The sequence below is a fragment of the Periophthalmus magnuspinnatus genome, chromosome 16 (assembly GCF_009829125.3).
Source record: "Periophthalmus magnuspinnatus isolate fPerMag1 chromosome 16, fPerMag1.2.pri, whole genome shotgun sequence".
NCBI lineage: Eukaryota > Metazoa > Chordata > Actinopteri > Gobiiformes > Gobiidae > Periophthalmus > Periophthalmus magnuspinnatus.
Genome location: NC_047141.1, coordinates 5,533,428 through 5,553,785, shown reverse-complemented (window position 1 = coordinate 5,553,785; position 20,358 = coordinate 5,533,428). Strand labels below are relative to the sequence as shown.

Genomic DNA, 20,358 nt, shown 5'->3' with positions numbered 1-20,358 from the left:
TTTAAATAGAGGGTTTAAACTGTTTAAAATGGCATCACTTCAAGTACAGAAATGAACAACACAAGAAGCAGAAGTCATGTCTGTGGGTCAAGTGTTTTGTTAGTGCAACTCATTACTGTGAAAACTTCTGCCAGTAAATTACAGTTACTAAGTTTCGATTGCAATCCAATTACAGTAACTAAGTATCTGTAACTCAGTTCCACTCAGTATTACTTGGCTTACACCAGGCGTCTTCTGCCATGTGATGTTCCATCAGAAACCAGTGGTGCTGATCAAAGGACCTCCTGTCGCCGTTCTTTCTGTCATGGTGCCCACTGCACTTTATTGTCATGACTAAAGGGTAGATTCTTAATGAAGACTAATGTAGTGCACAAAAAGTGTTGTATTTTCAGATTAGATTTTAGATTTTAGATCCTTCACAATGGCCTTCATCCTTTGCTTTGCACACTCTTGGCGCTCCATTAATGAATCCTGAAAGGCACAGCTGTGAAGTAAAAACAACTGACGCGACTTCATCATGAGGCTCATCAATGAGAGAAGGTCTAAAGTTTGCAGTGCTGTCAAAGCAAAGGGTATCTACTGCCAGGAATGTGAATCTAAAATATAAACCATTTAGTTGTACTAAACGCTGTTTAAAGTGCTCTGACTTTAGAGCTGATTGTCCCCATCACTGTGACTCTTGTAACACATTGATCACAAAACTGGAACTTGCACCCGGCTTGAAACTGTCGCATCGTGCAGTGCTCATATCAGTTCAACATAAAACTACAAGTCCTTTGATTTCTACCGACACAATCTTGTAACCATTTTCCAACCAAGTCTTAATTTAGATTTCAAAACTACAAAACACTTATTGCAAAACCTAAAACACAAGTATCAACTATTGAAACAGATTACAAACACTCTGCATGTGCTATAGTCTGTGGACCTAAACACAGACTATAACAGACACATCAAACCAATAACATCTGCAGCTTTTTACCACCTAAAAACTTTGCAAAAATCAAAGGTTTAGTGTCAAATCCAGACTTATCCTGCATTTGTATCCAGTGGGTTAGACTACTGTAAGTAAAGGACTAAAGGAGAGAGTGAGGGGAGAGTGAGGGGAGAGTGTGGGAGTATTGGGTTATCTGATTGCTCTGGTATCTGATTTATCTGACCACACAAATGTACCTACAGACTTCAAACTCCACTGACACATTACTCAACAAAAAGAAAAGTGTGGTCACTGGTCCTGCATGAACAATCACATGTGCTCACAACAGCCCCTTTCTCCCGCCGCTCAGACTGGCCTTTGTCTGCTCTGCTCCAGGCTTCTGCCCAACATTGCTGACCGCACCACCAGTCCCAGCTCCCTGTGCCAGCCCCAAAGAAGGCAGCTGGCACGGGCACGCTGACCTACTTTTCTGCTTTTCTGCTTGGTAAGGGGCTGGAGAACCTCACTGACCCAAGCCAGTCGGCTCAGACGGGACAGCTCCAGTTGCTGTGCGAGGATGGGACCCTGAGAAGACACTGAACCCAGGAGAGGCGTTTGATTTTTGGGGACGTGCAGAGGGATGGACAAGCAGGGGTCTGTGCTGGCAGTGGGGAAATGCCTGGCGTGTTTGGAGTTCATGTGTAAGTAACGGCATGTGCGCTCTGCCATGCTCTTTAAGGGGCAATAGGCTCCTGCTGTACAATGTGATGATGTCCACATTTCAGATGGATGGAGGGTACCTGTGTGAGGTTTGGACATTCTGAAAAGAGTCTCCAAACTTCAAATTATTATTTTTACTCTGATTTTTTTTTTTTCTTTTGTTTTTTTTTTTTACATTTTAATTGTTAACATTATTTTACTTTTTATTATTAACATTGCAAAATAGTAATAAAAAAATAAAATTAAAATATTCAGCACATATATTTTCAAGCCTCAAATTCAACAGTCAAAATTGTTAGTGTTAAATTTGTGGTGAAAACTTTTGCCGCAAAGATCCATGATCCAAGGCCTAAGCAATCGATCCCGAGTGAGTCAATCTAACTTAGAAACAATCAGGAAATGCTGCAGTGAACCCGTCTGATTGGTCCATAGACTGTATAAAGAAGTGGACTGAGTGAGTGTGATGTAACCCACAGCGTTCAGCTTCAGTCAAATCGAGGCTAGAGCAGTTATAGAGAAGAATTTGGAGCCGATTTCCATATTTGGAATTCCGTCCGCCAGTATCATAGCAACCAAAGAGCCAATCTGGAGCAAAGCTGCTGGAGGTAACACCCCTTCCCGCCCGCAGCACTGGTTTGGCAGGGGGAGGGCTGTCAATCAAACGTGTTGCAAACGCTAGCGGGAGCCACCTCTGGGAAAGAAGGCGCCTGATTTGTCTGTTATTAATGTTGATATCTTGAGTTCCTGACACAATAGTGAACATTTTAAGGCCAAAGTGACGAGTCTGACAGCAGCGGTTACAGAGAGAGGGGAGGCAACAGTTTTCTAATGTAAAGAGAACTGGAGCTGGAAGTGCGCCCATAATCACTTCCTATTTAGAACACACTGGCTGGTTAGCTATGTTTCTAAATACAGTCTCCATAGATTGGCCACAATTAGCCTAATTATCTCTTTGATTCCTTAACTATAAACCCCGCCCACAGAAGTGAATGGCCAATAGGAAACAGTCTCCTCTGTCCTGCTCACTCACACACGATTGATTGCTTTTGCCTTGGTATCTTGGTTCTTTGCTGAAAAAATGTCCATGATGAATTTATTTCATGAACGCTGTACGTTTGTTAAATTTGACGTTTGGAAATGTTTGTGCTGAAGATTTAAAAGGTGTTTTTTTTAGTTTGACTTAAAAATTCAGCAAATGAAATTCAGAATGAAAACAATTCAAATATGTTCTGAATTCTAAGGTTGACATTTAAATGCATCTGATGAAACAAATGACCTTCATCCTCCACATTAACATAGTTCATAGGGTCATATTACGCTATTCTCTGTTCTATGTTATAATGTTGTTTCCTCATCACAAACAGACCTGGAGTTGTGTTTTGTTTCATTCATGTCTAACACACAAACCCTTCGTATTTAGGCTGAGTTCTTCTCTCAAACAGAAAACACTCTGTTCCACCTTGTGATGTCATCTGGTAATACAGGAAGTGCTCCACTGTGTTTTTAAACTCCAAACAGCTTCACTAGAATCATTTGGATGATTTCAGCCCTGGATTTACCTATGTCAACTGAACAAAAGGTAAAAGGAGCTGTTCACTTGAAAAGTACAACACCATGACATCACAAGGTGGAACAGAGCATTTTGAGCTTGGAGATGTGGACAGACTAATAATTAAACATTACTCAAACGTGTGTAAATGAAACAAAACACAACTTGAGGTCTTTTTTTGATGAGGATTATAACTTTGCTTAAATCTCACAAGGATCCATTTTGCGTAATACAGGACTTTTAAACTGTGCTTTCAACTGACAACGGCCATAGGGGCTTATGCTTACAGAGACGACAATAAAATAAAGCATAAAAATGTTTATGTCTTCCACTTGAAGAGTTCTGCACCAGACTCACAGTGTTGGACTTTTGGTGATCCATGTTCCATGCCTTTTTAAAGCCAGAGGATTCATTAGAAAGAAAGAACGTGACCTACAAAGTTGTATCCAACTGTTACAGAGACACCAGAGGCGACTTTAATCCAGGTCAAACACAGCGCATCTTTAAAGGGGTGTTATGCAAACTTGTCACAGACTTGTGACCTGTAGCGTGGCCTGGTGGTGTCCCTGCTTGTCTCTGTGTACACAGATAATTTTAAAGCCATACTGTGGAACATTCTAGGCAAAACACTTCCATGGAGACAAACAGCTGTGACTGTGCGCCCACAGTGCGCGGTTTATATAACTAACAAAGCCAGTCGGCCTATGGGGTGGAGGCTTTGGGAATTTGAGCCCTGGGCCTTTGAGGAGCTACAGTGACGCGCCTGTACCACTCAGACAAAAGCCCAGAGCAGACGTGCTTTATTAGCTTCATTATACTTACGTTCCTCCATTCATAGGTTTTCAAAAACAGAGCTGTTTTATGGTGCGCGTGCATGTCACTGTAGCAGATCTGAGGAGGCGCGCTCCGAGACCAGAACTTCTGACCGTGTCCACGAGCTCCATCCAGCGCTCAGCCCAGCTTCCTCCTCCTCCTCCTCCTCCTCCTCCTCCTCCTCCTCCTCCTCTCTGTGGGCGCGGACACACATGGCTCGTGTTGTTGTTTCTCACTGTGTGCACGTGAGCTGTGAGCGCGCTCCTGACTGGTCTGTGCTCAGAGCAGAGAGAAGCTGGAGAGAGAAGCTGGAGAGAGGGGCTGGAGAGAGCGCAGACACGGAGACAAACCCCGCTTTGGAGACGATACACAGGGGCGAGAAGCGCGGAGCAGCGTAAACAGCAGAGCGATGGCCGAGGGCCGCGGTGAGTGAGTCCTCTGCTCTGAGCTTTAGCGGGAGGAACGCGTAAAGTGTGGTTTTCCTCGAGGGCTTTGTGATGGGGCCCATCGCAAGTTGTTGACAAGACTGTTTCTGAGAAAGTGAGTTCAGGGAAAGAACAAAGAGTGAGGGGCCGCGCGCGCGTCATGTCAGAGCAGCAGCTCGTGACCTGTGGAGGTGGGCTGTTTGTGGACACGTTTTTTTAACGATTTGGAGCACTTTTATTTTACAGTTTTACAGGTCAGGAGGAGGCGCACAGGAGCGGGTCAGAGTGTCCAGGTGACGCTCATCTGCGCGCTGTGGAGTGGCACGGCCACTGTCCACGCGCATTGTCCTTTATTTACAGGAGCCCGCGCGTGGAACAGTAGGTTATATTCTGGGATGAAAGTTGTGCCTCGCGCTCTAAAACATCAGTTTTCAACAGACTGGATGAACTAGTGACGGAAGTGCACAGGCCAGACAGAACAGTGGCTGTTTGTGTGGGCAGTGAACACTGTGCATGTCTCCACAGGACACAAGAATGTGTCACGCTCTGACACACGCGCTCGCGCGCACTCCGCAGATGCGCGGTGCGCGCTGTCCGCTCTGATCCTCTGTCCACTCTGATCTGTCTCTGTTCTTTCTGTCACATTGTCAGTTCCATGGAGCCAGTTGCAGTGAGGGAGTTACTCCAGAAGTGTATCAGAGGAGGTAGTTCAGTCTAGTGAGACTTGTGCAGACCTGTCTTCTGTCTGCGTCCTGTCCTTGGTAAAGGCGTGTACAGTGTATTACAGGCCCATATACTGTTCAATTTAGAATGTGGGTTTCCGTATTGTTGCGCAAAACAGACTGTGACAGAGTGTGACTGACTTCATTCAACAGAAAACTCTGGAGTTTGGAGAAAAGGAGGAGGATGTGTTCAAAGCCTTGTGGGTGGACTACATTGTGACACAGTGAATGATCGTGCTGTTCTCTGCTTAGAGAGTGTGGCTCCACACATGAGTAAAGCTGCCATGCTGAGCTGTGCTGGGGCAGAGTGGGCTCTCTGTCATCAGAACACATCTTTGTCACACAGCTGACACTTAGCTCACTGTCCACACCCCACACACGTGTTTGTCTCAGAGGGAGGACCAAAAATACTCACTTCAAAATGTCTAAAGTGAAAATGTACTAAATGTTGAACAATGTCATGGAGCCTCAGCAGTGATTTGTCCCAGACACTCTCCATCCATCTGTGAATGACAGGTCCTATGCATTCTTCAGGCTATACTTTATTATTTCACTACCTGAGCCTGGGTATTTCCTGTTTTTTAAGTTAATATGCTGTATCTGTCATGAAATGAACATAAAACTTTTCTTTAAAACACAGCAGAGAGTAAACAAGCACACAGGTTCTGTTATGGAACAATGGTTGCTATTGTCAAGGCTAAACTTTTCCATGAGTCACCATGAGCCCGGACCAGAACAAGTCCAGGAACAATGTGTGGACTTTAGTTTAAAAACATGGAGGAGCTTCATGGACTACAACACACTGAAGGAGGAGTTGTATTTTGTTTCATTCGCAGGTTTGAGTAATCTTGAATTTTTGTGCTGTTTACTCCTCCACATTCCACATTATGACACTTCTCTGGGGTATTAACTGTAACTCATATCATAATTAGATCAACATGTTGCCTTTTATTGTTTTGTAAATTCTATATTCACTGAACACAACGTATTAACAGGTTTTATGAGTTTCTGATGCTCTGAATCTCCTCTCTTTGCTCTCCGTGCTAAGTCACCCCCTGCAGAGCACTATCACACACAATCAGCTGCATCCCGCTAACGAAACCACTGCACATTCCATCAGGTTTGTGAAGTTGTAGTGTATTGTTTTGTATCATGTTTTTGTATATTTATGGAGAATTGTCGTGTGGGAGCAGGGGTGACACAGGCTTGTGGGCGGAGCCTTGCACAGAATCTTACTGCGTGAGGAGGGTTTGAATAGAGCCCGTGATCACTAAAATACTCAAGCATGGATGACGTCTAAAACCTCTTCGGGCATGTTTTTGATGAGGGAACAACTTTACAACAACTTTAAGGTTGACCTGAAGGGCTTCAAAAGTCACTCAAGGTACAAATGTAAAAAAAACAAACAAGTACTGTGAAACCTGCTATTGCATTTAAAACCTGCTAACCCTGTAGTTTAGTTTAGACTCATGTGTTGTCATGATACAAACTTAACTTCAATACCAAGGAATAGTCCTGTGAATAGGACTTTTTTTTAGTATCGATACCTGCTCAAATGAGTATCTAGTTTTGATGCTAGTTTTAGTATAAATTAGTATCTGATTTTTGATACTTTTAAGAACTCTACTTCAGTTCTGAGTGCGTGGGCTGTTCCGAGTGTGTGGACATGTTCAAACACAGCTGCTGGGTCACTGACAAAACATGTTGTTGTTTTGTGGATTACAGTTGTATTCTCAGAGCAGACCAGGGGAGTGGTCAAAAGAAAGAAAGTACTTAGATGTGCAGCAGGCCAATCTAACACAAAAAAAAAACCAATACAAAACATTTTAATAAAACCTCTGGCGGTGGGCCCGGCTCAGGCTGGATCTTGAAACTATCAAATGACCCATATTAAACTATTTTCTGATCTATTTTATAATGTTGTTTTATATATATATATATATATATATATATATATATATATATATATATATATATATATATATATATATAACCAAGTGGAGGGCATACATAGTTTACAGAAACATCTGTGCACAGTACGGACTGGAAACCCCCAGGTCAAAGTGGGAAACACCTCCAAAGGTAGTAGAGAATGACCAAGCCAAGATCCTCTGGGACTTCCAGATACAGACTGACAGAATGGTGATGGCGAACCAACCGGACATTGTGGTGGTGGATAAACAACAGAGCAAAGCCGTTGTGGTGGACATTGCAGAGCCAAGTGATGGGAACATCAGGAAAAAGGAACATGAGAAACTAGAGAAATATCAGGGACTCAAAGAAGAGCTGAAGAAGGCCTGGAAGGTGAAGGTATCAGTGGTGCCCATGGACATTGGAGCACTCTGGGCAGTGACCCCTAAACTGAAGGAGTGGCTACAGCAGATCCCAGGAAAAACATCAGACATCTCAGTCCAGAAAAGTGCAGTACTAGGAACAGCAAAAATACTGCGCAGAACCCTCAAGCTCCCAGGCCTCTGGTAGAGGACCCGAGTGTGTTTTCACATACCAGTGAAACATGAATATGTCCCAGTGAGCACATCGTTGGGTTTCCTGTCACCTGCTGAGTTCTGACCTTGCTAATACTACTAATATTGGCACAGACCTCATTCCAAAATGTTGGATATGAGCACATTCCCATGAGCCCTGGTAACTCGTGTCCACGTGACTGCTACACTTAAGGCAATTTGGTGAAGTATCCACATTGTACTCACTATAAATATTTGGAGAAATATATACATTTTGCAAAATATTGTACTGTAGTCCTTTAATCTTGTTAGAAATGGAGATTTTAGATGGTAAGGCCAGGATGTTGTCCCATTCCTGTAAACATGTTTCACATTTAAACAGGACTCCACATGATTTTCTTAACCAAGTCAATTTATCCAGACTGAGGGCTGGACTAAGGATTTAGACACTAAATGTTTATTCTCTTAATGAAAAAATCTCCAAATAGTTCAACTCTGGGGCAAACTTCAGAGATTTAGCCTTCTGCTGCACAGAATGGCTTCATTGTAAATATGAATAGAAATCCTTGTTTGGTAAGGAATATTGGGACTTCAGAGATCCAAAGGATTTTAATTGTCATTTTGTAAAGAGGTAAAGAAATGAACCTCCGCAGTGTTCCATCCTGTAAAATCTGCTCCTATAATCTGTGGAAATAGGTCTGGATTATTTATTAAAGTTGGTAAAATATGGAATGATTAGCTAATTTTAAAAAGTTTTCTTAGTCTTCCCCAAGCGCCTAATTCATTATATAGCAGAGGATTTTTATTTTTTTTTACTACATCTGTTGCACAATACTTAACCAAGTCTAAATTTCCATGTATCCAGGCAGAAAGAGTCCTGCTTGTGCTGAAAGGGCATCATGTTTTATGTTAGGTAGACTCCATCCACCCTGTCCTTTGGGCAACTGAAGTGTCTCTAATTTGAGTGTCCTTCACCAGTCCACCATGGCTTTAATAATGACTTCATGTCTTCAGATTTTAAAATCAGAAAAAGCATACCAGTGGGGTACAATATTTTGGGTAGGATAGTATTTTTTTATAAGATGAATTTGTCCTGGAAATGATGTTGGCAGAGTTCTCCACCTTGTCCACATCTCACGACCCACAATCATTCCATTCATGTGTTCCTTGTATAACAGACTCACTGTTGCAGTAACCCTAACTCCCAGGTTTTTAAAACCTGACGGCTCCCAGCTAAAGGGCTTAACATACACAGGCTCAACATTTCCTGAATCAGCCAAAGTCATAATAACAGATTTGTCCAAATTCTCTTTATATCCATATATAAGACCAGACTCTGTAATAAATCCAATGAGCACTGGTACAGAATTAGAAGGACCAGTCAGTGTCAAAAGGATGTCATCTGCATACAGCAGTACATGCATACAGCAGTACATGCATACAGCAGTACGTGCATACAGCAGTACGTGCATACAGCAGTACGTGCATACAGCAGTATGTGCATACAGCAGTACGTGCATACAGCAGTACGTGCATACAGAAGTACGTGCATACAGAAGTACGTGCATACAGCAGTACATGCATACAGCAGTACGTGCATACAGCACTATGTGCATACCGCAGTATTTTATGTTCTTTATCCCCTAATGGCCATAGCCAGGGGTTCAATGGCCAAAGCGAATAATAATGGCGACAAGGGCCTGCTCTGAGCTGTACCTCTGCCCAGTCTAAATGGAGCTGACCTGAGGTGTACCTCTGCCCAGTCTAAATGGAGCTGACCTGACCTGTACCTCTGCCCAGGCTAAATGTAGGAGACAGCAGACCATTGGTTAAAACAGAAGCTGCTGGTGCTTTGCTTGGTAATTTGATTCATCTCACAAAATTTGGTCCAAAGCCAAATCTTCCCATTATTTCAAACATATACTCCCATTCAATTATATCAAACGCCTTTTCATCATCCATAGAAACTACGACCCCCGACATTTTATTACAAGTGAGAAAATAAATTATATTGAACAGTAAGAATTTCAGCCCTTAATGAAACCTGTGTGGTCTGCTTCCACTACTGAGCACATTATCTCCAGCCTTATTATTATTATCAATGCCAACAGGGCTGATAGGAGGTCTGTATGATGAACATAATTCTACATTTTTACTTTTTAAGTGTAATATTAGCCTGAAACTCTAAGTAAAAAGCTGCTTATTTTCCCCTTCATGATCTGAAAAAGTCCTGAAGTGTAGACGTTGCTTTGTCCACCTCTAGCTGAGTTATGGGCGACTCCAACAAGTAAACTTGACCATCAGATAGTCTGGGGAACTCCAGGTTATCCAGAAAAACAGAGTTAAGCCATAGAGTGTCAGTCTCAGAACTCTATAGTTTTGTGTAAAAATCTCTCAAACTTGTTCATTTCTCTGTTTCCTGCTGCCTCATGTTATTAGAGTCCATTACTGCTGTTGAAGGAGCATTTCCTGCTACGAGATAGAAAACGTTTGGGTTTATTAGCTAATTCGAAAAGTCACAATATCTTTTTCAGCTTTATGTGTTAAATTATTCAGGGCTGTTCTATACACTTTGTGCTCAGTCAGTGTTTCATAATGGTGTTTCTCTAGTGCTTTCTAACGCTAATTGTCTTGCTAAACTTTCTTTTTTTCTTATTGTAACTGTAACAGAGAGAATTACACCTCTCACATAAACCTTTTAGCAATCCCATAAGGTTCTTGAGTCAATCCCTTCAATATCGTTACTCTCTAAAAACAATGTTGTTTGCTCTTTTAGAAATTTCACATCAGTATCACCTTTGACCTCGTCCCCTTGTTGTTGCTTACCACCGTGCCGTCACAGCTAGCTTTAGCCTTTGGGCCTCGTTTGCCCATTTCTCTCTTCCTGCTTGTTCCAAACAGTTTGATAAAGTCGTCCAGTGACACACACTGAGTTAGTTAATATTCAAAACGAAGACATCCAGAGCAGAGCTGAAAAACATGCGACTACAGTTTGGCGCATCACGTGACCCCCTTTTGCTCCACTGTTTTTATAACCTCCATACATCTTCACTTGAATCATTTGGATCATTTCAGCACTGGGATGTCCAATCTCTACTCAACAAAAGGTAAAAGGAGCTGTTAACTTGAAAACTACCACACCATGACATCACAAGGTGGAACAAAGCATTTGTAGCTTTGGAGATATAGACAGAGTAATAATAAAGTGTTACTCAAACATGTGTGAATGAAACAAAACACAACTCCCGGTACATTTTTGAGGAGGTAACAACATTTGCTCACAAGCATCTTTTCTGTGTCATATAGCACCTTTAATCTACTATGTTGAAAACTGCCCCCTTCTGTCCCTGCAGTGTTCCCGGTGTGGCGGGGCATCTGGGCCAGGGGAGGCTCCAGCGGGGGGTGGACTGAGACGTGGGAACGCTGCCTGCGGTGGGACTCTCCGGCTGCGAGACGAGGCGTGGGGCCCATTTGGCTGGTCCTGTGTCGGGGGGGACGAGCCACCCTGACCCAGGTGTGTGAGAGGGGCAGGGGGGCCATCGGACTGCCCTCCCACCTCAGGGTCCTGCCGCCTCTGTTCAACATCCACCAGGTGCCAAAGGTCAGAGCTCCTTTGATTCTGTGGTAAAGTATTGAAGACCACGAGTAAATGGTAAATGGTCACATTTTTCTATAGCGCTTTTCTACCTTCAAGGCACTCAAAGCGCTTTACAACCCAACGCTTTACAACTCACCCATTCACACACCAGTGTACACAGACACTGAGGGCAAGGTGGGTTAAGTGTCTTGCCCAAGGACACAACAACAGCATTCATCTGTGTGAGTTAGAATCGCACCACCAACCTATGGATCAGTGGACAAACACTCTACCAACTGAGCTACTGTCGCCCCAAATGAAATATGTATTGGCCGATTAGATGCATAAATAATCCAACGAGGTTCACTGGGTCTTCACTTTATAGAGTTTAAGCACTGACAGCATTTTATTTGAAAAATGTCTCTCCACATTCCGCCTGAGTTGCACTGAGCCAGAACTACGGACAGCACGGCAGTCTAAGTGTGTTTCTTAGCTTTTTTGGCCATATTTTTGTCACTGGAGCTTATTTTTTTCAACTCAAAATATCTGTATACGGCAAAATGGAAAGGGAGATAAATGACACTTCAGCTCGTCCTGCAACAATTAATCTCCTCAGACATATGTGATTTAAAGAGTGAAAGGTTCAGTTCAACCGAGTGTGTTCCATAGACTGTTTATATAAATGGACATAGCTAACCTGCTAACCACTGTGCTACAAATAGGAAGTGAGCATGGGCGCGCTTCTGGCTCCATCGACTCTGCTGCTGTCAGGCTCATCATTTTGGTCTTAAAATGTTCGTATTAACCACGCTGTACATGACCCGGTGTTTTTATTATTTTGCTACCGTGTCCGTAAATCAAGCTATTAAGATTAATAACAGACAAATCAGGCTTTTTTTCCCCCCGAGGTCGCTTCCTCTAGCATTAGCAACAGCTTTGATTGACAGCGTTGCTAAGAGCCCACTCCCTGCTAGGCCAGTGGGGCGTTACCTTCAACAGTCTCTCTCTGGATTGGCTCGTTGGTTGCTATGACACTCACGGTCAGAGTTCCAAATATGGAACTTGGCCTGTCTAACTGCTCTAGCCTCGATGAGCTTCATTTGGCTGGAGCTGAACACTGTGGTTGACGTCACACTCACTCAGTCCACTTCTTTATACAGCCTGTGTTCTGATCTAAAGTCTGTATCAGTGATAAATGTGAGTGTGTCTGCAGTGTCTCTTAACTGTTTTTCTACTGTTAACCTGATTTTCTTGATTTAAACAAACTAAATATTTCGTTTATTTGTAGACATTTATATTTGTTCTTAAGTCGTAGCAGCTCTTTCACATTTTACATGTGTTTTGAGCTTTTACAGAAGAAAATGTCATTACTTCCATTGATACTCATATAATGTTGCCACTAATGTTGTGACGCCATCTGCATAACCTCTATTACACTTCAGAGATTCTCATAGTCAGACCTGTATTTTTGTGCCATATCTTGACCAAGAACACAAATGCAACATCATATCCAAATACCTTGTTTTTTTTGTTTTCTGTTTTGTGTTTTGTTCCAGGTAGTGCAGGAGGACAGCATCATGTCTGGGTATAGAGACCCGTACAGCACCGCTCTGGACTGTGTCCTCAGCAGCTTCCAGATCCACAACGAGACCATCAACATCTGGACACACTTCCTGCCCACGTGGTCAGTCCCCACACGGGTCCTTACATGGGCATGGGCTTCTAGAGCATTCTCAAAGTGTTCACATCTTCAACCTCATTGTTTTAAAAGTACCGCTTAGATTTAAATAAGATCTGATGTGCTTGTGTTTGCTCTATACTTATAATCTATAACACCCGTAGAGCCTCATGTTATATTTTGGACATTTTAAATTGCAATATTGATATAAAAAACTACTTAATGACAGAAATAAGTTCACTGACTTCCTTGCTAGAAAACTGCGGTGTCCCAAGGGAGTCTGCTGGAAGCTAAATGGCATCAGAACAAGGAGCTGCGTATCACACTAGGGAGTAATGTGATCGATGTGACACTGCAGAATCCTATGAGTATCACTGATAAGAAAATAAATTAGGATCACAGATCAGTGGGCGTGTGCCGGAAATGGAGGTTAATCAATGACGTCTTGAATACGGGAGAATAAATATTACTCAAACATGCATGAATCACTCTGAATACAACTTCAGAAGGCCAATGAGAAGAAATAACTATAACTATATATTGTTAAAAGTTCTAAAAGGTCAGTTTTACAGAACAGATCCCAGACTCAAACCCAGACTGTTTCATAACTAACTAGAGTCCATCCTGTATTTACAAGAATACACCCTTACTCCAAACAGAAAAGCTACACCAGCAGGTATAAGGACAGGTTTCAGAGGTAGAAATCAAGACAGTTCAGTTTTGATCCCAAACTCATCATCAGCCTGAAGGTGCTGGTCTGAGGAGCTCCAAGCAAAGCAGTAACATCACCACGGAGACAAGCAGGTGCAGGTGTCAATGGATTTAAAGAACACATATCATGTAAAGTTAACCTTTTTTTTTTTTTAGCTTTTTTGAGCCATGTTATCCCATTGTTCCCTCATCAAAAACATACATGGACTTGTATTTTTAGTTCATGTTTCATTAATCTAGTAATTCAAATTAGTCTTCTCTGAGCCTCAAAAATGCTAGGTTTGTCGCGTCACAGGTAAAAATCCAGACTTTTACGGTGCAGTTTTTTTTTTTTTTTTTTTTTTTTTTACCATAGTATTTATTGAGGAAAAAGATTTTATTTATTTATTTTCTAACTGTTCATTCCAGTTGCTGACAGCAGGGGGAGCAATGGAATTTCCCCACTGTGGGACTAATAAAGGCATATCTTATCTTATCTTATCTTAATGCCTTAACACCTGATTAGAAACAGTGACATAGTTTATAAAGTATATTTTCCAAATGCAGACATTATGTTAAGTTCGAAAATGTGAAATACTTATCCCAAGACGACCAAAGGCATCTTTAAAATTAAATTAAAGCCAGAAGAATGCATAAAAGTGTGTAACAACACCTTATTGTGTAGTTAAAATATGAGAAAAATGCAGCCGGTCCAAGTAGTTAAGTCACAGCTGTCAAAAGATTCCAGAGTTTGAAGGAAACACAGACAGTACCTGCCCCTGGACATGAAAAACATACTGTGGGTTTTATGTTTAGAGATGTATTTTATGTCTCACCAATAGAGAAATGTGCCCTTGCCGCTTGTCTTTAAATAAATACATTGTTTCCTGGTACTTTTTCTTTATTAATAGTAGTTTTTGCAGGAGCCCCCCCTGCAGGTGTAGTGTTGTGAGTGCAGTTTCTGTCAGATACACCGAGATACCTAATAGTTTTGAGAAGCAAAGGACTCAAAGGAACCTATTCAACCCATTTTACTTTTATGGGGTATTAACTGCTAACTCATAACATATTTACATCACTCTCACAATACAGTGTGCATCTCGCTAATGAAACTATTGCACATGGCATCAGGTTTGTGAAGTTGTAGTGTATTTTTTAGCATCCTGCGTTTGTACTGAATGATGTAGGCTTGTCGGTTTGGTTAAAATTGTACAGCTAATCATAAGGATGGTTTGAATAGGTCTGTGAGAGATCGCTAAATTACACAAACATACATTCAGGCATGTTTTTGATGAGGGAACAACATTATAACACAGCAAAACACTCTAAAAAGTCAATTTTGCATAATGAGAGATGTTTATTTAAGATATTTATTTCATTTTTTAAAATTTCATTCTATCCACTGGTGTCAAAAGCATGTTTTAATGTTTCAATCTCTCCCCTGGCGTGCTGTGCTCAGGTACTTCGTGTGGCGTTTGGCTGTGCTCTGCTCATGCCTGGACTTCGGCTCAGACCCGTACTGCTGGCCCCTCCTGGTGTACATGCTCCTGATCTGCGTGTACCCGTTCACCTCCAGCTGCGCCCACACCTTCAGCGCCATGTCCACCGAGACCTACCACATCTGCTTCTTCTTCGACTACGGAGCCCTCAGCCTCTACAGCCTGGGTACGCCACCACAGCACCCCCTAGCCCTAACACGAGTAGCAGGCAAATAAGTTAAAGTACAGATACAGAGGTAAAAAGTTACTCAAATAAATATAAAAGTGTCACAAGAAAAAATCTGCTTAAGTAAAAATGTTTAAGTACCTGTTTAAAAATGTACTTTACCGTAAAAATTAAAAGTATTTTGTTTTTGTAGTGATACTGATTCAAAAATGATACATATTTTGGTCAACAGTAACAACACGAATCAATATCTTTCTTATATCTTTCTCTAATATCTCTTATGAATTTTGTGTATTTATTTTTTTTGCTCAAAGCTAAAGTTTGAACTCAGAACCTTTAGTCAGGATGTTACCACGAACATGGTCAAAATAAGAAAAGTACTTTTTATTTTTCAGTCCAGTTTAAAAATATAGTGGAGTAGAAAGTACAGATACCTGCTCGCAAATGTAGTGAAGTAAACGTAAAAAGTATCCACTGTAAAATGTACTTAAGTAAAGTACAGACACCTAAAAATTCTACTTAAGTACAGTATTTTATTTTATTTTACTCCATTACAATGTCATAGGAAGCTCCGTCTATAAGGACTGAACGATTTGGGAAAAATATCTGATTGTGATATTTTCTCACAAGTATTGTACTGTATTAGATTTGTGAATTATGATTTAATAACAAGATTCTGCTGAAAATTCACTTCTTTTTTAAACGTGTCCAGAAGAATGGACAAAAAGACCGCTCAATACTCAGTAGACATCACCTATGCATTTTCTTTCTAGTGTTTTATTATTATTATTATTATTATTATTATTTTGGTAGTAATAGTAGTAGCATTAGACTGGAGCAGTTGAGGGACTGATTATCGATACAAAATAATTAGTGTCTCATTCTTTGTTATTGCAGCTTTTAACAAGATTGTAATAGTTATTTTTGTTCTTTATCACACTTGAAACTCTCACACACTGTCACACTTGAAAATGTGTTAATGTGACAGGGACAAAACACTTCCCTGACAACACCCACACCAATATTGACCATAACAATATTAATGATATATTGAACTTCCCTAGTTTTTGTTCTATGGTGAACTCCTTTGTTTGTGCAGTAGGTGAGACTTAATCTGGAAAACTGGACTGAGTAAAGTTCAGTGCTACAATGTAAACTATATGTCCCCTATATACAGTCTTTTAAAAACTCTTAAAATTGCATACAGTTCATTTTAAAGTCCTTTAAAGCACTGACTGTTGCTCATGACTGCCCCCTGCTGTTCACAGGTTGTGCCATCAGCTATGGGCACTATGTGATGCCTGAGTGTTGGGTGAACAGTGGACTCCAGCGCTGGTTTGTCCCGGTGGCTCTGCTCAACTCTCTGTTCTGCACCAGCCTGTCCTGCTACTCCCGGTCAGTGCTGCACCCACAGCACAGCACCCACAGGGGGCACTCTCACCTCACTCACTATAGGCCCCTGCCCTCCGTCTGAAATTATGACATGATAATATTCTAGACCATGAACGTTCCCTTGGTCTCCTCACAGCAGATGTCGGTGTGTCCTGTTTGTTTCAGGTTTGTGGAGCTGTGGGACCCTCAGAGGAGCAAAGTCCTGCGCACGGCCGCCTTTGTGGTCCCCTTCATTTTTGACACCATGCCTCTCTTCTACAGGGTAAGGACTCACTGAAGGACACCTCGGGCGATTACGTCATTACATTCTGAAGAAGTTATAGTTTAATATTGATCTGGTGACCAACAGAGCAGAGGATGCAGAGGAGAGGGTCAGAGGAACAGAGGAACAGAGGAGAGGGTCAGATGGAGCTGAGGATCCAGAGGAGAGGGTCAGATGGAGCAGATGATCCAGAGGAGAGGGTCAGATGGAGCAGAGGATGTCCATTGATACCTTGTTGTCTTGTGCTCAGATCGTGTTGTGCTGTGGGGGAGGCTGCACCCACACCCAGGCTCTGTCCAGTCACTGTTACCACCTGGTGTTTGCTTTCCTCACCTGCTTCCTCTTCACGTCACACCTGCCCGAGCGCCTGGCCCCGGGACGCTTCGACTACTTTGGTACATGCACCAAAACTCCCCCAGACTCAAGAAGTTAAAGGGCTCTCACTCTGAACACCTCACCTTCACACCATATACCTCAAGTTTAGAGCTCAGAAACCATGGTGTAATATTGTTTCCTCATTAAAAAGCTACATTTAACCAGAGTAATATACGATGCATGAGCTTAAGGTTCATATGATTAACTGTTTGCCCGTGTGCTCTACCAGGCCACAGTCACCAGCTGTTCCACGTCAGTGCTGTGGTGGGCACACACTTTCAGATGGAGGGGGTGCTGGCGGACATGCTCTCCAGACGCAGTTGGCTCTTGGACCATGGGGGGCCGCCCTCCTTCCTCTGGACCATCGGTGCTCTTCTCATGGGTCTGGTCCTTAACCTCTTGATCATCGGGCTGTTCAGTGGCTTGTTACTATGGAAACGCTCCGGGCATTTTCCCTTATTTTTCAAGAAGACAGTGAAGGACTGAGATGAGTTTGGTCTGAAAACACAAGAACCTCATGTCCACAGCTCCTGTCAGAGGACCCCTGCTCCTGTCTGAGGACCAGGGCCCAGTACAGCACAGTACAGTCCCTATTCAGGGTCCTCACACTAACACTCTGGTCCAGTAGTGACTTCCGTCCAGTTTACTGTTTACTGTCCCACACACCATGTTTACATTTTAGAACTGTCAACATCTCAAGAAGCTAGAAGGTAGGGTACAGGGTAGGGTACAGGGTAGGACAGAGGGTGTAAGGTAGGGTAGTCGGTACAAGGTAGGATAGGGGGTACAGGATAGAACAGATGGTATAGGGTAGAGTAGAGGGTATACGGTAGGGTAGAGAGTATAAGGTACGGTAGTGGGTATAGGGTACGGTAGAGGGTATAGGGTACGGTAGAGGGTATAGGGTACGGTAGAGGGTATAGGGTAGTGGGTATAGGTTGGGGTAAAGGGTGTATGGTAGGGTAGTGGGTATAGGTTAGGGTAAAGGGTGTATGGTAGGGTAGTGGGTATAGGTTAGGGTAAAGGGTGTATGGTAGGGTAGTGGGTATAGGTTAGGGTAAAGGGTGTATGGTAGGGTAGTGGGTATAGGATAGAGGGTATAGGGTGTATGGTAGGGCAGTGGGTAGAGGGTATAGGGTAGGGTATAGGGTCGAATAGAGGGAAGGAGATTATTCAGAATCACAGGTGATGCACTGAAACTGTTGAACCTGATCATTGTTGGTTTGTGACCGGGTCCAAACTCACTGCATTGGGACGTCCTGTGCACTGACCGCTCCTGCGCTCCATCTCTCACTCCTCATCTCAAACAACTGGAAAACAAATGACAGCATATCTGTATAATAATCTATGTGTATACAAAACATTACACAAAGGGGGTCGATACACCTGGTTTGGGACAGGAGCAGGAGGGGGGGGTCTTGTATCTGCTCCAGTGTGTGTTTTATTGGACCTCTGAGCAAAGTCTCCAGTGACTGCTAAATGTTGGAACCAGTGACCAGGTGGAGGTATCGCTCCTGAGAAGGTTCTTAATGCTACAGCTAACAGAATATGTGACTGGCAAAATGATGGTGTGTATACAACAACTTAACCTCAGTCACCAAAAATATGAAGCTCACTTTGAAGTGGTGCTGATGTCGATACTGTTTATACTGACATATCATTGTGCTCCTGTCTCATCATGTCCCCTCCTGCCTGCTCCTATGTGCTCCTTCCTGCTCCTGTCTGCTCCTATTTCCTCCTGTATGATCCAGCCTGCCACTGCTTGCTTCTGTCTGTTCCTTTGTGCTCCCGTCTGCTCCCGTCTGCTCCCGTCTGCTCCCGTCTGCTCCCGTCTGCTCCCGTCTGTCTTCCTTTTTAACCAAATGTTTACATGGATAGCTCATATATTTATTACATGTGATTTTTATAGCGATAGATGTTTTATTTAGCACAGAAGCACTTCCATAGGTTTCCTCAGTGTGGCGCCATTGCTCTGTTGTGTGCTGGTCTGATGGGGTTTTACCACCTCCTCGTCTCCATGGGGACGTTATTTCTTTACCTTGAATGTTCCACAGTATAGTATTAAAGTGATCTATTTTGCATTTAGTCAGTTAGAGCTGGTTTTTATAGCAAACAAGAATGAGGAAATACATATAAAAATTTCTTACTGTGAGCAGGGTTGCCTCTCCACAGATCTGACCTGTGGCCTTGTGATGTCACTCTCTTCCCTGTATAAAGATAAGTACGTTTAATATCATTTTGTGGAACATTTCAGACGAAGAAATAACATCGCCATAGACACGAGCAGGTGGTAGTCCCTTCACTAGAAAAATGACATGGTTCCCTTTTTATTTTGTCGTAATAACTACTTTTTTAAAGAGGGGGTATTATGCAAAATACCATGTTATAAAGTTCCCACATCCAAAACATGCCTGAAGAGGTTTTAGATTCATCCATGCATGTTTGAGTATTTTAGTGATTTCTCCTTCCTTATGGTTAGCAGTACGAGCCTGTACAAAGCTCCGCCCACAAGGTTAAACCACCCAAGCTCCCACACGACACCTCTCTATAAATATACAGAAACATGATACAAAACGGTACAGAGCAACTTGACAAACCTGATGTGATGTGCAGTAGTTTGATGCAGAATGCACTCTGATTATGTTGCAATAGTGTTCTGAAGGGGGAGTGACTTAGTGTGGAGAGCATATTAAAAATGAAAGCTGTTAATATGGTGCTTTCGGTGAATATAGCATTTTCAAAACAACAAAAGGTAACGCGGTGATCTAAATATGTTATGAGTTAGCACGTAATGCCCCATAAAAGTAAAGCATCCCCACTTTAATAATAACTATATATATATAATTTACAACAGGCACTTGTGGACCTGTCACTTAACACATTTGAATATTTGGTCTTGTGTGATGGTGTAAATGGAGCCTCTGATGAAGTACTACGTGCCGCATGCCGCTGTCCGTGGTGCTGAAGACGCTTTCACTCAGAATTGTGTTAAGTTTTCCTGGTGGTTACGTACGTGCTCTCAGGGTTTGGACAGCGCATGTTTAGAATAGGCAGTGGTGGAAGAAGTACTCCATTTTGTTACTTAAGTAAACGTGCAGATACTGGAGCA

The 20,358-nt window shown here is 42.4% G+C and overlaps 1 protein-coding gene across 2 annotated transcripts; it reads left to right on the top strand.

Moving 5' to 3' along the window:
• The first annotated feature begins 1,461 nt into the window (after positions 1-1,461).
• Positions 1,462-20,358, top strand: paqr6 (progestin and adipoQ receptor family member VI). 2 transcript variants are annotated; one of them, XM_033980848.2, is made up of 8 exons: positions 1,462-1,617; positions 10,964-11,211; positions 12,744-12,871; positions 15,015-15,220; positions 16,489-16,615; positions 16,778-16,874; positions 17,125-17,269; positions 17,479-17,931. In XM_033980848.2, the coding sequence occupies exons 1-8, from the start codon at positions 1,557-1,559 to the stop codon at positions 17,733-17,735; spliced, it is 1,269 nt and encodes a 422-aa protein (XP_033836739.1). In that variant the 5' UTR covers positions 1,462-1,556; the 3' UTR covers positions 17,736-17,931. The 2 variants fall into 2 exon arrangements, with proteins under 2 accessions (XP_033836739.1, XP_055083974.1); XM_055227999.1 differs by lacking the exon at positions 1,462-1,617 and adding an exon at positions 4,246-4,423 and having other exon boundaries at positions 17,479-20,358.